Source organism: Tachypleus tridentatus, chromosome 13, assembly GCF_004210375.1.
Source record: "Tachypleus tridentatus isolate NWPU-2018 chromosome 13, ASM421037v1, whole genome shotgun sequence".
In the NCBI taxonomy this organism is placed as follows: domain Eukaryota; kingdom Metazoa; phylum Arthropoda; class Merostomata; order Xiphosura; family Limulidae; genus Tachypleus; species Tachypleus tridentatus.
The window spans coordinates 134,345,276-134,368,204 of NC_134837.1; the positions used below are offsets into that span (position 1 = coordinate 134,345,276).

The 22,929-nt window shown below is 35.3% G+C and overlaps 1 protein-coding gene across 3 annotated transcripts in view; it reads right to left on the reverse strand.

Annotated features, from left to right (window-relative positions):
* Positions 1-22,929, reverse strand: part of LOC143237911 (chitin synthase chs-2-like) — a 45,062-nt gene that overhangs the window by 6,202 nt on the left and 15,931 nt on the right. For all 3 annotated transcript variants that reach the window (XM_076477656.1, XM_076477658.1, XM_076477659.1), the window contains 9 exons: positions 19,253-19,425; positions 16,698-17,671; positions 14,325-14,418; positions 9,988-10,184; positions 9,332-9,411; positions 4,816-4,924; positions 3,997-4,150; positions 2,223-2,433; positions 498-698 (listed from right to left, as the gene is read on the reverse strand). In XM_076477656.1, the coding sequence (XP_076333771.1) occupies positions 498-698; positions 2,223-2,433; positions 3,997-4,150; positions 4,816-4,924; positions 9,332-9,411; positions 9,988-10,184; positions 14,325-14,418; positions 16,698-17,671; positions 19,253-19,425 (2,193 nt within the window). The remainder of the gene's footprint in view (positions 1-497; positions 699-2,222; positions 2,434-3,996; positions 4,151-4,815; positions 4,925-9,331; positions 9,412-9,987; positions 10,185-14,324; positions 14,419-16,697; positions 17,672-19,252; positions 19,426-22,929) is intronic.

Consider the following 22,929-nt stretch of genomic DNA (forward strand, 5'->3'; position numbering starts at 1 on the left):
TAATTGTATGAGATTGTTTTGTATTTTTTCTGTTACTACCTCAATCGCAATTAGTTTAGCGTTGGTCGGTATTTTGTATGCAATAATTTTTACCCCAGATAGCTTGTCCAGTCAGCAACTCGTGATCCCTAGGCCATAGAATTAGTTAATCTCTTGAATCAACTACTGTAAGAACAGTCTTTTGTTGAATCTCTCATGTTGACGAGTTTTAATAGGTTAAGGTTTCATATATTACAAGATTTCAGGAAAAAAATTAAAAAATATGAATTTTTTTTGTCAATAGTAATATCTCTGAATATTTCACGACGCTGAGATTATATTTTCGTTTCTCAACTCTTCCCTATATAGCACATAAATGTTGAGCTGAAACAAGCAAAGAACGACAAAAACAACAATAACAAAACAAAACTAACGAGACTTAATCTATATTAGTTAAAGATATTTAATGATTAAAAAACCTAACTAGAACAGTGATACTTTGGAGCTATATGGCTTACCCTGATCGTATTGTACGTAGTGTATAGGCTCTTCAGATTTTGTTGTGTATTTTCTCATCACATTGTCGTCCATCAGAGCCTTTGCTCGAAATAACGAGAAACATCCGGGGCTACAAAGAACGCAACCAATCATGTGCTCGGTAGCTTTCTGTAGCCAATGGCCAATGGCATATTCGAATTTCTGGTACGCTACCATGGCACCTATTCAAATTATTAACAAATTCTGATAAAGAGCAATCTAATATTATGTATCGAAACTCGAATAATTTCAAAACAACAAGAAGATTAGCGAGGACAACTTTGCACGATAAATGAGAAGCTACACAAGGACTATCTACGCTAGCCGTCCTTAATTGATCAGCTAAATAAATAATGCAACCGTAGCATACAAATGCGGAGCGCGTTTTTTTTCCCTTCCATTTTGAGGCAACGAGGCGCGATGTATTTAGCTTTTAATCCACATTTTGGCCAACTAACTACTAGGCCACGCCCGGGATCACAAACATTTGCAAGAAATACTTATTATCAGTAACAACAACAGCAACCAAAGAAACAAATTAAATTAAAACTATTTGTAATAAGATCATATTGAAGTTATCAATTAAGTTTCTCTGGTGTTAACGACATTTTCGCCCATAATCCCAATAACACGTTAAACCAACAATACAAAATAGCTTTATGTAATTATTATTAAAGGATAAACGTGTGTGTTTTTCTTATAGCAAAGCCACATCGGACTATCTGCTCAGCCCACCGAGGGGAATCGAACCCCTGATTTTAGCGTTGTAAATTCGGAGACATACGGCTGTACTAGCGGGGGGCAAAGGATAAACAATAATATTTAATGAAAGTAAATGTAAAGAAAAACACAATGGGTCTTTAAAAATGTAAGAGATAAAACGCATTAAACAAATTCCACAGTTCTTAATTGTTAGTTTTTTAAGTTAATGGTAAGGCCTAACGTAAACTGTACATTAAAAAACAAATAGCGTTTTACCAGTGAAATATCTTTTTATTAGCTTTGAGTCTGTCTTAATATGTTATAGTTTCAGCAGTTGCGAGTTAAGCAAAGCTTTCTACAGTAACTAGTAGAGGGTTAGTCTCCAAATGAAACCGCCAGGTGAAACTCCGATTTTAAGAGAAAATTATTTTGGATAAAAGTGATTTTTCTATTACCAAGTAGCTTCAAGCTGGAAGAATCATTAAAAGAGAAACATATGATTAAAAATTTCATATTGTTCTCAATTTTCATAATTAATTTCATATTTAAAATTACTTTAATAAAATAACGCAGGTTATACTTTTGAAAAGAGAAAAAGCACCTATACATGTGACCTGGTGTTTAGGGCACTCACTTATATGATGGACCTGACCTAGTTTGGTAATTAGAACACTCAACTCACAAATTGTAGGTCGCTGGCTCGAATTCCATCACCGAACCTTCTTGCCCTGTCACTAGTGGGCTCGTTACAATATGACGATCAATTTCACACATTGGTAGAGTAGCCCCAGTGTTGACACAAGGTAGTGTAGATTAGCTACCTTTCTCCTACTGTATCACTTCTAAAGTAAGAACGATTAGCGTAGATGCACTTATAGTAGCTTTGCACAACGTTCCACGCAAACAAACAAACATGCCAGCCTAAACCCATGGTAACATCATAGTTTAGAGTAGATGGTAGAAGAAACATGTATATTTTAAAGGAAGGCTAGCAATTTGATTACCTGATCCTACTGGATGAATTCGACCGCACGCTGCTCCAAGTGTCTTGTTCTTTTTCATTAGATCAACTAGAAGCCGTACGGCCTCAGCTCGAAAGTTAATGTCGCCATCTAGCGCCAATATGTAGGTGTTTTCTGCCATCTTGTCCTTTCGTTCTACAGAAATAGGAAGCTCCATGAGTTTGTGGCCCAGGAGGTAGTACATGTACATCACCTGTAGATTGAAAAATAAGGTTGAATTCGTTGAAGTAAGAATGCGGTGAACAATGGAACAAATATGAAATGCTAACAGATTAAACAATGAAATATCCAAGTTATAATCGTTACATTTTCTACAATGTGTGTTTTTTTTAAAACAAAGCGACACCGGGATATCTGCTGAGCCCACTAAGGGGAATAAAACCCCTGATGTTAGCAATGTAAATCCGTAGACATACCGCTGTACTAGCGGGGGGCACATTTTCTACACTGGAAACTTCTGAAACTGAATAAACAAGAAAATCTGTTTAAACAATAAATTTTTCCCTGTTTATTACTTTTCTATACGAATTAGTATTTTGATAATTATAACAGAATGCTAATATTTTCATTTTTATCTAAGATAAAATCTATATATATATATTTTGTATATCAAATAAAAAGTACAAAACTTTTAAATTCGTAATATTCGGATATTATACAATGACAACAAATTCCTTGCTGTGCGCTATGGGAGAATAAGAAACTTTCGTTGACTACACTGGCATTTTTCGGTTAGATTATTTTTTCAAATTTTCTAGTGTCTTAAAATATTATATCCAATAATATTAATAATCTGAAATAAGATCTATAATGGAATTACTAAACAACCCGAAATTGATATTGAAAATTTGTGGAATTCTTTACTGGTATGTGCTGCCACTTGTTGGTTATATTGTATACTTTGTAAAATGAAAAACTTCATATGATTAATTTTAAAAATCATGCCTTTTGTAACAACTGTTTCAAACCCCCGCCACCTACCGAACGTTACATAATTTGTGGATGATTCTTTTTTGCGTATAATAAGTGTACTAATCTCAATACATCCCTTTTTATGACGTTTCCTGACAGGTCGTTGTGCGCAATCTGAGAGGTTTACGTTCAATCAGACCAATCCTTTCTTCCTTTACTATTTATAATAGACTGTCATAATACTATCTAGTTATTCATGAAATTAGGACTTTAACACTAATGCGTATACACCGAGTTGAAAACACGGATTTTACTTCCCTTTTCAGAATTGTACTGGATATTTTTAAAGGGTTACTTCTCTTCCGCACAGCACAGACTACCGAAAGTATAAACGACGCAGCACAGAAATATTTATTATTTATCATACGTGGAAGAGAAAATATAGAATCTGTAACGTAAAGCCTATTGCATTCTTTGATTGGCCATATCCTCTGCCGTAGACTGCAGATTTGCCTATTTAGGCTCATCCGAGCAGCGTAAGCCAACCTCTTCTTTGTGATGTAACGTCTCTCATTCTTTAACTTGTTCAATGTTTGAACGTCTTACGTTTAATGACAGAGCTAATTTAACCCCATATCTTATTCTGACGTATAATTTATCATTTAAACCTTGTTTAGTGTTTTAGTTTATTGAGGTTAATTAATAACAAAATGAGTGCATTTTCTTATTGCAAAGCCACATCGTGCTATCTGCTAAGTCCACCGAGGGGAATCGAACCACTGATTTTAGCGTTGTACATCCGTAGACTTACAGCTGTACCAGAGGGGACAATAACAAAACAAACCTGACTCCATCTCTTCTTGTGACGTATCATCTCCTTGTCTTTCAGATGTGCGATCAACTTGTTTTTTCCGGGCATTGTCCATACCAATCGACCACCGTACGGGGTTGGAATTTTCTTTGGAGGCTTCAGTTTTATATTGGTTTGATGTACATTACTGAAAATAAATCCAAATTTATCAACAACGGACTTCTGCATGAATGTCAGAAAGATTAAAATGATGGCTAATAACCGAAAGTTCAACAGAATCTGAAATTAATAGGTGTTTATTCCAAAACATCATTTTATATAATTGCTCTCTCTTTCTCGCTATTCAGTGGCTCAGAGGTAAGCCTGAAGGCTTATAACACTAAAAGCAGGGTTTCATATGCGTATCTTTGCTCTTAACAAAAACGAGTCAACCCTCTCTTTCTTTTCTCTCTGCTTTGGCTGGTTTGGCCTAAATGTTAGCATGCCAGTATCTTTTTAATTACCAAATGCTGTTTGATTTAGCTCTTAAAAATAATTAGTTTTGCATTGCTCATGGTTTGGCGTCGCTTTTCCAAATCAAAATAGTTTAAATTTAAAACCTTGATAACAAAAGTGATTTTTTCTTTTAAATTTTGTCTTTTTTACAAATTTCTCTGTGCTAATTTACAAATATTTTAATTTAGAGATACGTTTGTGTAACTTTGTGTTCAGTAAAATAAGTTATTTTATCATTGTTTTTGGTCAGTTCTTTACATTGAAATTTGTAAAAGGCAAAAAGAAACTTAGTCATTAGGCGAACTCTATCAGCAGTAAGAAATCAAATAAACTTTGCACACAACTGACGTTTCTTACCTTGCAGCAACGTCAATAACTTTCAGTAACTGTTTTACGAAACGATTCACCACGAAGTCTTCGTCGTTTTCTTCACACAGCTCAAAGGCATCGTCAAAAAATATATGAACTATAAATAAAGGAAAGGCCACTATTTTATATTTCCTTTCAAGGAACTAGTATATATGTTTCTAAAAAAAATAAGGGTTGGTATTATCCTTTAGTACATGTAGAACAGGGATTAGAAACAAAACATTAAGTGTCGTCCATTACCGCGCGGTCCAGCATGGCCAGGTGGTTAGGGTGCTCGACTCGTAATCTGAGGGTCGCGGGTTCGAATCCCCTTCACACCAAACGCGCTCACCCATTCAGCCGTGGGGCGTTATGATGTGCGATCAATCCCACTATTTGTTGGTAAAATAGTTGGCAGTGGCAGTTTTACACTGCTAAATTAGGGACGGTTAGCGTAGGTAGCCCTCGTGTAGCTTTACGCGAAATGCAAAAACAAATAAACCCTAACAGTATAGATAACATACGAATTACAACACCAAAACTATGTGGTAGTTTATTTGGTTTTTACACCATAATAGTTGTTGTCTGAAATAAACAAATTTTGCAACCATTCGTGATGTACATTCATGGCGTATTCATAGAATAATTATTGGTAAACATCAGTTATATTAACAACTTGTAATACATAGAAAAACCAGTGCGTTCTGGTAATACTACGTTTCAACAAAGGATTTTATTTAATGTTGCTTGTCAGCACATATATATTTGTATTTTAATTAGAGCAAAGTCACAGGGGGTTATCGAACCCCTGATTTTGGTGTTGGAAATTTGTAGATGTATTGCTGTCCCAGCTGGGGACAGCTTATGAACATACGTATAACCTAATATTATTGTTAGTCCATGTTCTGAAAGTATAAAATGAACTTTATAGACAACAGAAGTAGAAAAAATATTTGTTGGTTTCTTAACTTAGTGTTTCCGTTGATTAAATAAGTTTGTTTTTAATTTAAGAAGTTGATGATGTAACTGAAAATATGTTAATTCAGAAACGACTTAAGTTTAAAATTAAATCGATATTTTACTTTAACGATAAATTTTATGCACTTCGCTCTACGCAAGTTTATCTCCCCTACCTCATTATTTTAGGCTTAGTATACAAACACTCACAACACTTACAATGTTTTATGGCACCTCTCTGCGCATCTCTATCGTTAACACTGGAATGGGTAGACAGTAACCAAACTATTCTATCTGTATAAATGCATTTTGGCTTTTGTGACTCCTCCTGTTACGAGAAATCAAGCTTGACGTCACTCACAGTGAGATTTATATAGGTTATTGTATACTCTTTGCTACTTTCATTCAGAAGCTCTTATTAATATACATTCGTGCGTTAATAGACGTATATTAAAATAAAAAAAGGTTAGTTTATCGTTTTGGGGCAGCTGACTTTTCGATCATTCTCTATAGTTTACATTTTGATAGCTGCACAAATATTTTTGTGATTCAACGGTACGTTTCAGGGATTATAACGTCAAAATTAGGGCTCATCCTTACGGTAGATACAGCGCAAATATTCTATTTTGTAGTGTTATGCTAAAAATAAAATACAAACAACACAATCAATATTTATGTATTGTCAATCATCTTATAGTTTGTATTTCGGGCGAAGTCATGGGTGTTTTCAGCAATGTTAATGTATTCTAAAGATGGCTGGTATGGGTATTAAAACTTCAAGTAAAATAAATTTTTTGACCTTCTTAGGTTATCTTTAGGTTAACAAAGAGAGTTAGGCTGGCTTAACTGAATAAAAAGATGCATGATTAAAGAAGAAACGTTATTACGCGAGAGATCACAAAAGGATAAGCTTAACTGATTAAAAAAACTTGTTAAATAAGAAATCTTGATACGTAAAAACTCATGGGAGTTTAGTATTAAATTATTGGAAAAGCTTCTTATTAAAAAATCAAACTTATTATCCAGGCCATCACGAGAGACTAGGGTTAACTGATATGAAAAGTTTGTTGTTAAAGAGGTAACCTAATCACACAAGAGGCTGTAAAATTTGAGAAATTGTTCAAGTTTTTGAAATTGAAATGCAAGTCCTTCTGTTTACAACATTTTGGCTAGGCTAACTTTCGTACCTTTACGCACTAAATATTTCTTGTTATTCTGTGCATTTCACAGAGAACGGGCATCTTGAATTAATACTAATGTTATTGAAATGTTAGAGAGACGATACCCTTTTAACAAAACACTGAGAAGGTATACACTCATTCTATGTATAATACTTTCATGTTTAATGAACACTTATTATGTCATATTCCGAGGTAAATAAAACAAACGAAAAACTAAAATAAAAAACAAACTGCCAAGCCTATCAAAATTAATATAGATAACTAGACACCTTACTGGGAAGGGCTAATTGAAATCAGTTTAAATTACGAGCTACACAAGTGTTTCTATACAGCATTGATGGTTTATAAATACATGATGAGACGACTATACACATCAAGGGCGTTGGGCAAAATATTTGATGTATCATATATACAGGTAGGTTTATGTAGGTAAGTATATCTTTTAAAACAACTCTACAAGGCTTAAGAAAAATAGTGTGAATGTTTTATCAAGCTGCAGATAAGCTCGAAATAGATTAGAAGTCGGTTTCGTGTACATAGCAGCCATGTTGTTTATTCTCATTCGAACAGTTCGAGTTAACAGCACACACGTCTTTGATCTTATAGTCAACAGATAAGATAAAATACAGTTCACATTAAGCAAATAGAGTTTTAAAGTAGATGTTTTATTGTCTTTTGCTTTCTTTCTTTATTGCTCAGTTTAGCTAGGAATGAGGTGTTGACTGTTCAGGCATGGCTTAGTATGTACCATATAAAATTGCGAATCCGAAGGTTCGAATTTCGCGCAGCGGCTGACGCACTCCATACTTTCAACGTTATAGAGAAGAGCTCATACAAAGCCTTTATGCGCTACATGCTATACCAGCTGGCTTGCGGTAATCCTCTGGTCAGTGTCTCGAAGCTAGAAACAGATAGACATACTTTAATTGTAAGAATCTAGGCATTTAACCTAGTTATGTACCGCAGTAACTATAACATACACAAACACAAATATTAAGACGAGAATCAAAATATATGAGTTTCAAGATACCATGGCGTGACATTTCTATTTTTATGTACCACATCTAAACAGAATGTTAGTGACCACGGTTTTTCACACATCTCTCTCTCTCTCTCTGTGTGCCATATACAAACTGGACGTTGGTGGCCCAGTCTATCACATATCTCCCCCTCTCTATGTACCACATCTAAACAGGACGTTGGTGACCCAGTCTACCACATATCTCTCCCTCTCTACATATCATATCCAAACAGAACGTTGGTGACCCAGTCTTCCACAGATATCTCTGAGGCACGAAGAATATCCAATGTCGATACATTCATCTATTTAGATAGACTTTTGACATAATCCAATCTTTGTCTTCCATGACCTCTTTCACCTCTGTCTTACACGGTTTCTTCTTCCTCCAATCTTTCCAGTTATGACAAGATTTCCAACGTATGGAATATTTATTGTGACGGATTGACTATAAATTATCTATTTTAATATTAATGCTATTCTAAGTTTAATTTATATTTTGAAATGTGCACAAAGTATGGTGTTAAATATGTGTTGTGAAGTTTCCATCTGTACACCAAAGTTGCAGAAAATTATTGAGTGTAGGTAAACACTAGTGTATTGTCTACACTCCTGTGGAAGCTGAAATTTTTAGAAACTCTCTTCACGCCTATAAATGTTGGACATTAGTATTTTTACGAAAGCATTATGCAACTTCAGCGGTAGAAAACTCGGCGCGAGGCCGGAGAAGGAAGAAGAACATAGAACCAGTTAGTTCCCTGTTCAATGAATTGTTTCTACATCAACTTCAAATTGACTCATTCGTCGCAAACCCTCGATAAAATATCAAGGAAGTTCTGGATCAGATAGAGTGCGTATGTGTGTTTTTCTTATAGCAAAGCCACATCAGGCTATTTCTGAGTCCTCCAAGGGGAATCTAACCCCTGATTTTAGCATTGTAACTCCGTAGACTTACCGGGGGACGATCAGACAAAAGACTCAACACTGTCTTTAAGTTTGTAGAACGTTTGTATATAGATCGTTATTGTAAAATGTTGTTTGAATATTAAAATACATTTGTATTAGTAAAGAAATCGTATGTATCAGTCTTGTTGGCAAGTATCATAAATAGGATGGATATCGAGATTATATAACTACTAAATTTAAATTCTAATTTAATTCAGTTTTTGCTATTTTAAATAATACCACATAATATGTTTTTTGTAACACACGCGATCAGTTCCAATAAAAATTTCTGATTTATTATAAAACCCATTGTCGATGCAACTAAACTGAGCTTTAAAAGGAACTTATTAGGGAGCTTTTCAAAGTAAATAATTTTTATAAGAAAAGAACTACAAGAAACTCATGTGGAATCCATTGACATTACCTTCAAACTCATAATAGTCAGGATCCACAATGGCAAGGTATTTCTGGGCATTTTTACGTGCAGCTTGGTCTTCATCCACCCTGAAACAAAATGAATGATGTTATGGTGACGTATCAATAATATTAGTAAGCATACATTACACATACACACATGGCCCAGCATGGCCAGATGGTTAAGGCCACCCAAGGGTCGCGCGTTCGAATCCTCGTCACACCAAACATGCCCACCCTTTCAGCCGGTGAGGCGTTATAATGATACGATCAATCAAATTATTCGTTGATGAAAGAGTAGCCCAAGAGTTGACGGTGGGTGGTAAAAATTAGTTTCCTTCCCTGTAGTTTTACACTGATAAGTTAGGGACGGCTAGCGCAGATAGCCCTCGTGTAGCTTTGTACGAAATTTAAAAAACAAACAAACAAACAATTTTAGATGTACGAATATTTAATCAGAGTAATAAAAAAAGTTATGTCTCGGGATTGTTAGTTAAGCCTGATAGTAAGCAAATATTTAAAACTCGTTTTTATTTCTCATATATTATCTTATTTTCCCTTCATTAAAAATAGAAATTTTTCTTTAAAACGGAGTAAATTTGGATATTTCCTATCTTCTACTTTCTCCAGTTTATAAAAAAAATAGAACATATATAATTCTAATACCTCATGACAGACTTCAACATTTGGACCATTTCTTCTCCCGTCTCGTGCCACATAGTCGCGCATGTGTAAATCTTTGATATTTCGTCTCTATTTTGCACTTTATCGACGGAAACGAACTGATCCCTACCAATTTCAGCAGGTACAGTATCGTACAATCTGGATATTTGAGTTTCTTCTTTTTCTGAGTTGTCCGTTTCCTGAAAATATTTTTTCAAGTTTAAAATGCTTAAAAACATCGAGATTATACTTAAATAAAATTTCGAAATCAACACAGTTTGTAAGACATTAGATTGAAGATACTTTTTTCCCTGAAAAAAAAAAGATTGCCGTCAGATCACGGGTCGAGGATTCCAGTTTTATATACGATTATAAATAAATATTGTTTATAAATCCCAGATTTATTAAAAATAATTAGAACTCATTACACATACAATACAAGTTTATTTCTGTCTTGTTGTTTTTTAATTTCACGCAACGCTACATTAGCCGTCCCTAATTTAGCAGTGTAAGACTAGAGGGAAGGCAGTTAGTCATCACCACCCATCGCCAACTCTTGAGTCGTTCTTTCACTAACGAATAGTGAGACTGACCGTCACATTATAACGCCCTCACGGCTGAAAGGGTGAGCATGTTTTTTGTGAGGGGATTCGAACCCGCGACCCTCATATTACAAATCGAGAGCTCTAACCACCTGGCCATGCGGGGTTTCGATATAACATGAAAGTATTAGTTAGTTAGCTAGTTATCACCATTAGATTCCATCAAGGAACATAGGGCCACAATCGCTTGCGGATTCTTCAACAAGTATTTAAGTGAGTAGGTCCCTAATTTAGCAGTGTAAGACTAGAGGGAAGGCAGCTAGTCATCACCACCTACCGCCAACTCTTGGGCTACTCTTTTACCAACGAATAGTTGGATTGACCGTCACATTATAACGTCCCCACGGCTGGGAGGGCCAGCATGTTTGGAGCGACGCGTGCGCGAACCCGCGACCCTCGAATTACGAGTCGCACGCCTTACGCGCTTGGCCATATCAGGCCAACATGAAAGTATTATCAAAGGCATATCCCACCTATCGTTGAATAAAAGAACGACTAAATCAATAGCGTGGATTTCATTTTTCTAATATTTGGTAGAGCTATGGTTTTTGGAACTGGAGGGCCGGGTTTGAATCTATGTAACATCATAAAATTTCCCCATACTTTAAGCTGTGACTCTGTGTAAGCGTGATCGCGGGTAGTAGCTAATAAGTCACTGTTGACTCTTCTTTTTTAATTTCTCTTTGTCATTGGAGAAGAGCTGCCTCTTGCCAACTACCACAGGTACATTATAATAAAATACGGTCATCTGGATTTCTTCATTTTTCCTCTGGTCATTAGCTGAAAATAGGGATTGACATACTCGAGTCACAGAGTTTTCTATTCTGTCCATTTAGTATATACGTGCATCAGGTTGAAAATTCATACTCCCAATAACTGCTTCTCTTAAAAAAACAAACATAAACAGTTCAGAGATATAAAAAGGATTTCACAACTCTTTTACATGAGTTAACAACACACTATGTTGGAGACTATGGTGGAGAGAGCACAGATAACCCATTGTGAAGCTTTGTGCTTAATTCTAAACAAGCAAACAAAACTATATTGAAGTCGTGGATGATAACCGTAAGAAGTTTCTCAAATAAACAGATCGATTTGCGACTGGTCATCATAAACCAAGTTTGAACAAAGTAGTTTAAGGGTAATTAATTTATTTTCTTGAAGAATTATCCTCTGATTAGTCTTCAGTAACTTTACAGATTTAAAACGTCAAAATCTTAGATTCGGTGGACAGAGCGCAGATAGATTATTGTGTAGTTCTGCGCTCAAAAAACAACCTCGAGAAAGTTTATGGATTTAAAATTTAAAACTATAACTACTGTTTTTCTAACTGATCCATTCAGATGCTGAGGGCATATTACATTTAAATAGTACTTCAAAGCACAAGTCAAAAACAGACCCTCAGTATTTCAATATTGTAATTACCTACATGAGACAGTTTCTGCTGTTATACGTCGTTTTTATTAGCTATATGTAGACGTATATTCAACTACTTGTATATTTCTGTAAAAACGGTCCGACATGGCCAGGTGGTTAGAGCGCTCAATTCGTTACTTCAGGGTCGCAGGTTTGAATCCCCATCACATCAAACATGCTCGCCCTTTCAGCCGTAGGGGCGTTATAATGTGACGGTTAATACCACTATTCTTTGGTAAAAGAGTTGCCCAAGAGCTGGCGGTGGATGGTGATGACTAGCTGCTTTCCCTCTAGTCTTACACTGCTAAATTAGGGACAGCTAGCGCAGATAGCCGTTGGGTAGCTTTGCGCGTAATTTAAAACAAACCAAACCAATCCTGCAAATACAACAAATTAACTCATAGTTAACGTGTTACTGAAATGAAGGTATTACTTATAAAAATAACCCGTAACGTATACACATAAGTGGTTCTTAGTGCTCATTTTCGCGGAAAGGCGCGTTTTGAATTTCAAACTTACATGGCTGAATATAGCTTAATGATTAGGGTGGCCGGTCTGTGAATATGATAATTCATGGTTCTCAACTTTTTGTCACTTTGGGCCATTGGATGCGTTATATAAGTAAAGATAAAAAACTATTGTCAGATTAGACAACAGTAACTGAAGAATTGATGGTAGATGCTCTTGAATATCTGTCTTTTCTTTAGTCTGTCATTTCGAAAATCAGAGTATATGTAGATAACCATTGTGTACCTAAAAACACCATTCAGGGTTTCTTTACCTCTCTGTTAAACTTTCTCTTTTACACGACAGAACAGATGTGGAATATTTGTAACCCAGACGAATATCGACCATCTAGTTATAAGCATACGAAGCCATGGTATATGAATGGTAGAAAAAAAAAACTGTACCAGGTAAATCAGAAACACTGATCTTACTTTAGCTTTAGTACGTTTAGACTTTGATAAATCCCTGTCATTTTAAGTTAAAATAATTCGTTATAATTTCAGACTTTGGGATTACGTCCGAAAACGTTGTTAGTATTGTTAGCAATCTTCTAACAGTGTAGTATCAGTGACTAGAATTGTTACTTTAGGCATGCACCCATACACAAGATATATCAAACTTTGACACATCAATATAAATACTTTTATATAAGTGTTCTTTAAACAATCCAAGATGAGGAGAAGCAAACATGACTCCTTTATATTCATTCTATCAACAGTTGCTTATGTTACTTTCTGGTGAAAGTTTAGGATTTAGTATTTTAACTTTACAAGCTAAGGTCAGCAAAACATTTGTTTATTTTATCAAAATTTGGTTTGTTTAGAATTAAGCATGAAGCTACGCAATGAGCTATCTGTGCTCTGCCCACCATAGGTATCGAAACCAGGATTTTAGCGTTGCGTGTCTGCAAGCTTTCCGCCGAGCGACTAAGGGTCAATGTAAAAATGATTAAAGTTTTCCATGAGTAATTTCTTGGCCTAACTAAACCGAAGTGCTTACGATATTTTCAACTGTAATCCCAAGATCTGGAATCTTTTTACTGAGATCAGTCTTTGTCTTAAATATTTGAATGCACATATTGGTTAATTGCAGCTTTTAATGCAACAAATGTAGAATATTTTGTTATTTTTTTTTAAACCAAAGCATGCTGTATAAATGTTATAACATTTCTAATTACCCTATACTAATACAAGGTGTCCGAAAAGTTTGAAAGTAATTTACAGCTTTTCTCAGTTTCAAATACTTGATTGCTTATGGCGCTTTCAGAGAATGACGAAATCGAATCAATCTTCCTGTTAGTCCTCCGCTGGGACAGCAATAAGTCTTCGGATTTACAACGCTAAAATCAAGGATTCGATTTCCCTCGGTGGATACAGCAGATAGCCCGATGTGGCTTTGCTATAACAAAATAAACAAACAAACTATTTTATAGCAAAGCCACATCGGGCTATCTGCTGTATCCACCGAGGGAAATCGAATCCTTGATTTTAGCGTTGTAAATCCGAAGACTTTTACCTATAAAATAGTTTGTTTGTTTATTTTGTTATAGCAAAGCCACATCCACTGAGTCTACAGAGGGGAATCGATCCCCTGATTTTACGTTGTAAATCCGTGTATTTACCGTTATATCAGTGCGGGACTTGCTATAAGAAACATACACACTCCTCCTGTTAATCCAGACTTGTTGCAAATTACAAATACAACATGTAGAACACATTCTGTATAATTGATTGAAGTGCCTGTGGATCCAGACATTTCGCACACCCAGTTTGTACCGTAAAGGAAAATTAAACAACGAGTAATTTTTCAGCATACCTCCCTTTTTATTTCACCTTCGTCATCTCGCTTTCGGTTTAAAGCCACCGATTGGTCAATCAAAGCACTGACGTACATTGGATTTGTAAAAAGTCTGCAAAAGAAAAGGAAAATAACTGAACATCAACAGAAAAATGTTGTCTGACGTTGTATCAATAATGAAAGTATTGTCTGGTGTTGTGTCAATGATGAAAGTACACTCTGATCTTTTGTCAATAATTAAATGAAATTATTACTGAATACAAATAACCTGAGGTGATATTACTAAAGCTCCCCTGAGGTCTGTATTTACGAGAGTGATATTACTAAAGCTCCCCTGAGGTCTGTATTTACGAGAGTGATATTATTAAAGGTCCTCTGTTTTTGATATACAACCTCTTTTACGCAGAAAAATGTTTTGAAGATAACCAGTTAAAAATACCTCACATTTCTGTTTTTTGTCGCTACAAGATTATCTGAATTTATATGTTCCACTCACCTTGGAGAACTAAATAGCTTCAAACTATTTCTCCGAATGATATAATATAAAGTATGTGGAAATCAAAACTAAAAGCTTACAGAGGTCCATTAGACGACAAACGTCAAAATCGGTATAGCTGGAGACAGGATAAATGTAATCTGATTACAAAAATCTAACACAATCACTACCATATGTATAAATATCTACAAAACGTTTCTCTTGTATAAATGTATTCTCATTACAAAAATCTAACACAATTATAACCATATGTATAAATATCTAAAAAAATGTTTCTCTTGGATAAATGTAATCTCAATCAAAACGACACCCTTCGGCTGGTAATGCGAACTGACATGTTTTCCTATTAATAAAGCTTTCGTGTTGATGTTAACACATTCGCACAAAAAACTAGCACAAATGTTGAGCTTAAAGGCAGTAAAATCAGCAAATTATTATAATTATTTATATCTTTGTTTATTCATATGTTTATGTTTGAGTTATTTATGTGTTTATATCTGCATTTATCCGTGTTAATATCAACATTTATTCCTGTGTTTGTGCCTGCGTTTAATCAAGTTTATTTCTCTGTTTATTCATGCGTTTTTGTCTGCATTTATTTATATTTATATCTCTATTCATGCACGTGTTTACTCCTGCGTTTATAGTTTTGTCTGTATTTATTCATATTTATATCTCCGTTTATGTGTGTTTTTATATCTGTGTTTATTCATATGTTCATAACTGCCTTTATTCATGTGTTTCTCTGTGTTTTAGCTCATCTTTAGATTTCTGTTTATTCATGAGTTTATGTTTGCATTTAAAGTGCTATGAATCATTCAAGATAGTTCACCTATAGGCTAAATCAATTTTTAATTATTATTATTATTATTACAGTAATTTCATTTTCGCCCAAGAGCAGGCGGGCCATTAGAGGGTTATGCCCTCTTTTCGACCAAGAGTCGTCATGTGACTGATAAAAATAAGTGATATCCTATGATGGACGTTTAAGAGAACCAATCAATACATGATGATTTTGTTTTGGAATTTCGCACAAAGCTACTCGAGGGCTATCTGTGCTAGCCGTCCTTAATTTAGCAGTGTAAGACTAGAGGGAAGGCAGCTAGTCATCACCACCCACCGCCAACTCTTGGGCTACTCTTTTACCAACGAATAATGGGATTGACCGTCACATTATAACGCCCCCACGGCTGGGAGGGCGAGCACGTTTTGGCGCGACTCGGGCGCGAACCCGCGACCCTCGGATTACGAGTCGCACGCCTTACGCGCTAGGTACATGATGATAGACGTGTATATAATATTATTATTTACTACGTCAAAGTAGGCTAGTTTAACTGTAAACGAACTTCCAGTACGATAATTATAGTGTATGACGCCTGAACTGGAGAGGTATTCCCCATTATTTGATAATACAAGTGATTGTCACCCAGAGAAATACTGATTATAATTTCAATCACATTATTTTTATTGGATCAATAAAGGCAGCAAAGAATGATATGATTTAAATAATCTTTCTTATTACTGTTTTGGCGTGAACGTCTTTGCTGATTAAGAGTGACTATAATCGGTTATATTTTTTATAATTCAATTATGTTAGCCTTACTGCATTTTTAAACACTATATTCTTTATTCTGTTTCTTACTAATTTTTCTAGAGAAGAATCCGTCGTGGTATTTCAATCATACTATGTCTGTCATATCTATGTTAGTCTTATTGCGATGTAATGTCACACTTTTGTACCAACTAATTCATTACAACTATGTTCGATACATACTTGTGTACATATAAAACAAAAGGAAAATTCATTGGTCATTTTTGGCATATGTCTCCTTACGTACTTTTTTAACATATCATCATTTTGCATAAACACATATAGTTACAAAAAAAATACATACTTTTCTGTTGATGCAAGTCTTTCACATTTCGGTGTCCAGATGTGAATAGCTATCCATGTCTGTGAGAGGAGCCATAATACCCATATCCACGTATGTTCTTTGGAAACAAAGTCTGCGAAGAAGTCACTCTGAGGACAGGTCCAAAAGAGGTACTTTGGAAAAGCCTTTTCAAAGAAACAAGTATCCTCCGCACGAATTCCACAAATGCCAATGAGCACAGATACAGAGACAGGGATCACTAGACTAATAGGAAAAGCAAAGCTAAATCCCTGGATGCAAATTCTGCAGGCAAATTTTCCATGCACATAACAAAGCCAAGATGCAAGAGAATGCACTATAAGAAAATAAATGGGGGTCATTGCATTAGACATTATCTCTATTGGATTGTCCAGAGGATTTGTAGTTGCCAATTCTGGTACTTTAGTGACCACGACGGACTTCCGTATCTGGTCGATCACAATGGGATGACTTCGAAAGCTGGTCTTAAAACTCTGGAAAAGTACATTTACGTCATTCGTGGTGATCATCAGAAAGACCAACATACTACACAAAATCAACACCATTTTCCAGATTGAAATAAAGATGTATATGTAATATTTACTCTTTCGTAAGTCTTCTTTGGCCTTAGCAAGAGTTTTCATTATTCCTATTGGAGAGCGTTGATCAGTAAAGTTCTCCCAGTAGTTTATGGACACAAAGATAACAGCAGGAGGAATTGCCCAGCAATGGGGATTATCACACACCAAGGGCCATACTATAAAACCCGTTGCTTGTGCCGATAGTGAGAGGACATCGAGAAGAATTTTCAGAAGGTGTTTCTCTTCAGTTTTATGACGTGATAATAATCCGAATAGACCAGGTATGAAACAAACGCAGCTAGTTAACATGACAGCTTTTACGACGTCTAAATCGGGCAGAACGACGAAAACTAAAAGCACAAGTCCTAACGCGTGTAGGGATTCAGCGATGAAAACCTAAAAAAACGTTAAAAATCTGAAACTAAACAAATTAATTTCACTTTGATATATTACCAGTTTGCTTGCTTCAAATTTTCAGCACTTAATTACTGGTAACCATCCTTAATTTTTTGAAATGATAGACTAGAGGGAGGGTTGATATTCCAAAGCTCCAACGACCAACTCTTCGGCTACTCTTATCAGCCACAATTTCAAAATGCAAAGCACATTTAGGCAGGAAGGAGCCGCTAACTGGGAACTCTTGCGTTCATGGTGTGCACACATTTACTGTCACGTCCAGTCTCTGTATTGTGGAAAAAATAATCAAAATTATGTTCTATCTTTACTCCCGTTTAATTATTGCTGTGGAGCTAAATTGGTCGTGTCTGGTATAAACGTTAGGTTTTAATCGGTTGGTATAATCCATTTAACTTGCAAAATCACCAGTTGTAGAACAATAAAAGATACTTAGCCAAAGATAAAGTACTTAACCTCAACAAGAAGGTATGTGTAAGGGGCAGAAGAAAGACACTGGTCTCAGAATGGCTGGTATGGGTATTAACACTTTTATTGATAAGGAAAGAACAACGTTTCGACCTTCATAGATCATCTAGATTAACCTGAAGATGACTTAGGAAGGTCAAAACGTTGTTCTCTCCTTATCAATAAAAGTGTTAATACCAATATCAGTCGTTCTGAGATACATTTTATTTAAGTCTGTTTCTCGGCATCAAGAAAGATACTGGTCTGCTGTTTAAAGTCACAGGATTGAAACCCGTCGTCAAACATATTCATCCTTTCAGCCCTGGGGTGTTCTAATGGGATTCTCAGTTCATTATTTACTAGTAAAAAGTATCCCAAGAGTTGATGGCGATTGATGTTAACTAGATGCATTTCCTCCATTCTATCACATTAAAATTAAGGACAGCTATTGTTAGTAGCCGTTGAGTAATTTGAATTGTAAAAAAAGCGACAAGCTCTAATAATACAGAGAATTGAGTACATTATGCTAAAACTACTTTGAATATGTAAAGAAGCAAGTCAAGATGGTGGAATGAATGCATCAGAACTACATTTTGACATTATCTGGGTTTCTAGGTCGTGTCATATCACCTGAAATTGGTTGCTCTTGACGCGAAATATTCATACATTCAGATCGTAAAGCAATGTTAACATTGAATATTTAGAATTTCTAAAAATGTGATACCCATAATGGTACTGGAAAACAAAATAATATGGATCAGCTTGAAGTCTATGGCTATCAAGAAACGGATTTGGAAAAAATCATACACTAAATAACTCATACAAATAAAGTGTAGCTTCATGTAACAGGTGAGAATACACGATCATAAAAGTCAGGGGCAAAAGCCTTCCACGTGTCCCAGGCAACAGAACAACAGAATACAAAAATATCCAACTATAAATACGACACATCAAGAGCACACAATTTTTTTTTTGCTTGCGACCTTGCACTGTAACGATGTAGTGAGGGTCCAAAATAGTTTTAACAAAATGTATTCAACTTTTAAGTTATTGAAATTTTTACATATGAATTTTACTATTTCAAATTCTTATTATTCATGTGAGGTATACACTTACAATTAAAAATGTGTCACGCTGGGGCTTTCTGTAGGACTTGAATATACATATCCTGGTACTTCTGAAAAGTGTGAAAACCTCTGGAATAATTAAAGCAAAATACAAACACCAAATCCACTCAGCTCGTTCTACATCTGTTATGGCGGCTTGATAATCCTTATCTCGTTCCAGGTCTGAAAAAAAGAATAATTTAAGTATGTTTATAGGTACTATACCTTTTTAAATCTACTTTGATTCAACATAGAGGAAATTGTATAAAATTTAATAATTAATTAATTTACTTTAAGTCACGTTATTTTACTGTGTTTTAAAGCATTGTGTTTATATGGAGGATTGACAACAATCATGAAGACGGCACACGGTGAATGGAAAAAAAATGGAAAAAATCTCGAGTTGCGTCAAGTGTCAGCTTCCTGCTGTTTGTTATTGTTATCGACGTTTTGAGTAAGGGGTGCTGTAAAGGATCCATGTGGGAACCATTATTTACTGATGACCTTGACCCGATAGCTGAAAGTGAAAAGCAGCTGTAAACGTAAGTTAAAGTATGGTAGAAGAGTTTGGGAAGAAGGGGTTTGAAAACGAATGCCAAACAAGTAGAATCACAGTGAGCAAAACGCCAGAAAAAATAAAATAAGATCACTGATGTAAATGGGAAGCTGGTGGAACAGATAGTAGACTTAGTAAGTACAATCAAAAGTGAAGGAGAAAGTTGAAAGAAAGGGGTGAAAGTAGCCACAGTCACATGTAAAAAACCTTTACCAAAGGCAGTGAAAGTCAAAGTTTATAAGTTCAAGATTGGACCAATGCTCCCCTATGAAGCTCAGCCCAGGACTGAGAAGAAAACTTGTTCATAACAACAGAAATGAGAATGTGGAGACGGATGTTGAGAGTGTCGTTGACAAAAAATAAAACAAATATGGAAGTGAAGGAAAGGTCTATAGAATAAAGAAGAAGGCAAGAGAAGAGAAGCTGACGTTGTTTGGTCACGTGAAGAGAAGAGATAAAGAGCAATTAGTAGGAAGAACATTAAAGTTTCCAGTAGCTGACAAGAAAGACATGGAAGACCAGTGAAGTACTGGAAAGATGTGATTAAATAAGACATGGAAGACCGGTAAAGCATTAAAAGATGTGATTAAATGAGACATGGAAGACCAGTAAAGCATTGGAAGGATGTGATTAAATAAGACATGGAAGACCAGTGAAATATAGGAAAGATAGGGTTAAAAGATGTGGAAGACTAGTAAAGCATTGAAAAGATGTGATTAAAGAAGACAAGGAAGACCAGTGAAGTATAGGAAAGATGTGATTAAATTAGACATTGAAGACCAGTAAAGTATTGGAAAGATGTGATTAAATACGACATGAAAGACCAGTAAAGCATTGGAAGAATGTGATTAAATACGACATGAAAGACCACTAAAGATTTGGAAAGATGTGATTAAATACAACATGGACGACCAGTGAAGTATTGGAAAGATATGATTAAATGAGCCATGAAAGACCAGTAAAGCATTTGTGAGATGTGATTAAATGAGACATGGAAGACAAGTAAAGCATTGGAAAGATGTGATTAAATAAGACATGGAAGACCAGTAAAGTATTGGAAAGATGTGATTAAATACGACATGGAAGACCAGTAAAGCATTGGAAGGATGTGATTAAATACGACATGAAAGACCAGTAAAGCATTGGAAAGATATGATTAAATGAGCCATGAAAGACCAGTAAAGCATTTGAGAGATGTGATTAAATGAGACATGGAAGACAAGTAAAGCATTGAAAAGATGAGACTAAATAAGACATGGAAGACCAGTAAAGCATTGGAAGGATGTGATTAAATACGACATGAAAGACCAGTAAAGATTTGGAAAGATGTGATTAAATACGACATGGAAGACCAGTGAAGTATTGGAAAGATATGATTAAATGAGTCATGGAAGACCAGTAAAGCATTTGAGGGATGTGATTAAATAAGACACGGAAGACAAGTAAAGCATTGAAAAGATGAGACTAAATAAGACATGGAAGACTAGTAAAGCATTGGAAAGATGTGATTAAATACGACATGGAAGACCAGTAAAGCATTGGAAGGATGTGATTAAATAAGACATGGAAGACCAGTAAAGCATTGGAAGGATGTGATTAAATACGACATGAAAGACCAGTAAAGCATTGGAAAGATGTGATTAAATGAGCCATGAAAGACCAGTAAAGCATTTGAGAGATGTGATTAAATGAGACATGGAAGACCAGTGAAATATAGGAAAGATAGGGTTAAAGAAGATGTGGAAGACTAGTAAAGCATTGAAAAGATGTGATTAAAGAAGACATGGAAGACCAGTGAAGTACAGGAAAGATGTGATTAAATTAGACATTGAAGACCAGTAAAGTATTGGAAAGATGTGATTAAATACGACATGGAAGACCAGTAAAGCATTGCAAGGATGTTATTAAATACGACATGAAAGACCAGTGAAGTATTGGAAAGATATGATTAAATGAGCCATGGAAGACCAGTAAAGCATTTGAGAGATGTGATTAAATGAGACATGGAAGACAAGTAAAGCATTGAAAAGATGAGACTAAATAAGATATGGAAGACCAGTAAAGCATTGGAAGGATGTGATTAAATACGACATGAAAGACCAGTAAAGATTTGGAAAGATGTGATTAAATACGACATGGAAGACCAGTGAAGTATTGGAAAGATATGATTAAATGAGCCATGGAAGGCCAGTAAAGCATTTGAGAGATGTGATTAAATAAGACATGGAAGACAAGTAAAGCATTCAAAAGATGAGTCTAAATAAGACATGGAAGACCAGTAAAGCATTGGAAAGATGTGATTAAATACGACATGGAAGACCAGTGAAGTATTGGAAAGATATGATTAAATGAGCCATGGAAGACCAGTAAAGCATTTGAGAGATGTGATTAAATGAGACATGGAAGACAAGTAAAGCATTGAAAAGATGAGACTAAATAAGATATGGAAGACCAGTAAAGATTTGGAAAGATGTGATTAAATGAGACATGGAAGACAAGTAAAGCATTGAAAAGATGAGACTAAATAAGATATGGAAGACCAGTAAAGCATTGGAAGGATGTGATTAAATACGACATGAAAGACCAGTAAAGCATTGGAAAGATGTGATTAAATACGAAATGGAAGACCAGTGAAGTATTGGAAAGATGTGATTAAATGAGCCATGGAAGACCAGTAAAGCATTTGAGAGATGTGATTAAATGAGACATGGAAGACAAGTAATGCATTGGAAAAAAGTGATTAAATGAGACATGGAAAACCAGTAAAGCATTTGAGTGATGTGATTAAATGAGACATGAAAGACAAGTAATGCATTGGAAAGAAGTGATTAAATAAGACATGGAAAACCAGTAAAGCATTGGAAGGATGTGATTAAATACGACATGAAAGACCAGTAAAGCATTGGAAAGATGTGATTAAATACGAAATGGAAGAACAGTGAAGTATTGGAAAGATGTGATTAAATGAGCCGTGGAAGACCAGTAAAGCATTTGAGAGATGTGATTAAATAAGACATGGAAGACAAGTAATGCATTGGAAAGAAGTGATTAAATAAGACATGGAAAACCAGTAAAGCATTGGAAGGATGTGATTAAATACGACATGAAAGACCAGTAAAGCATTGGAAAGA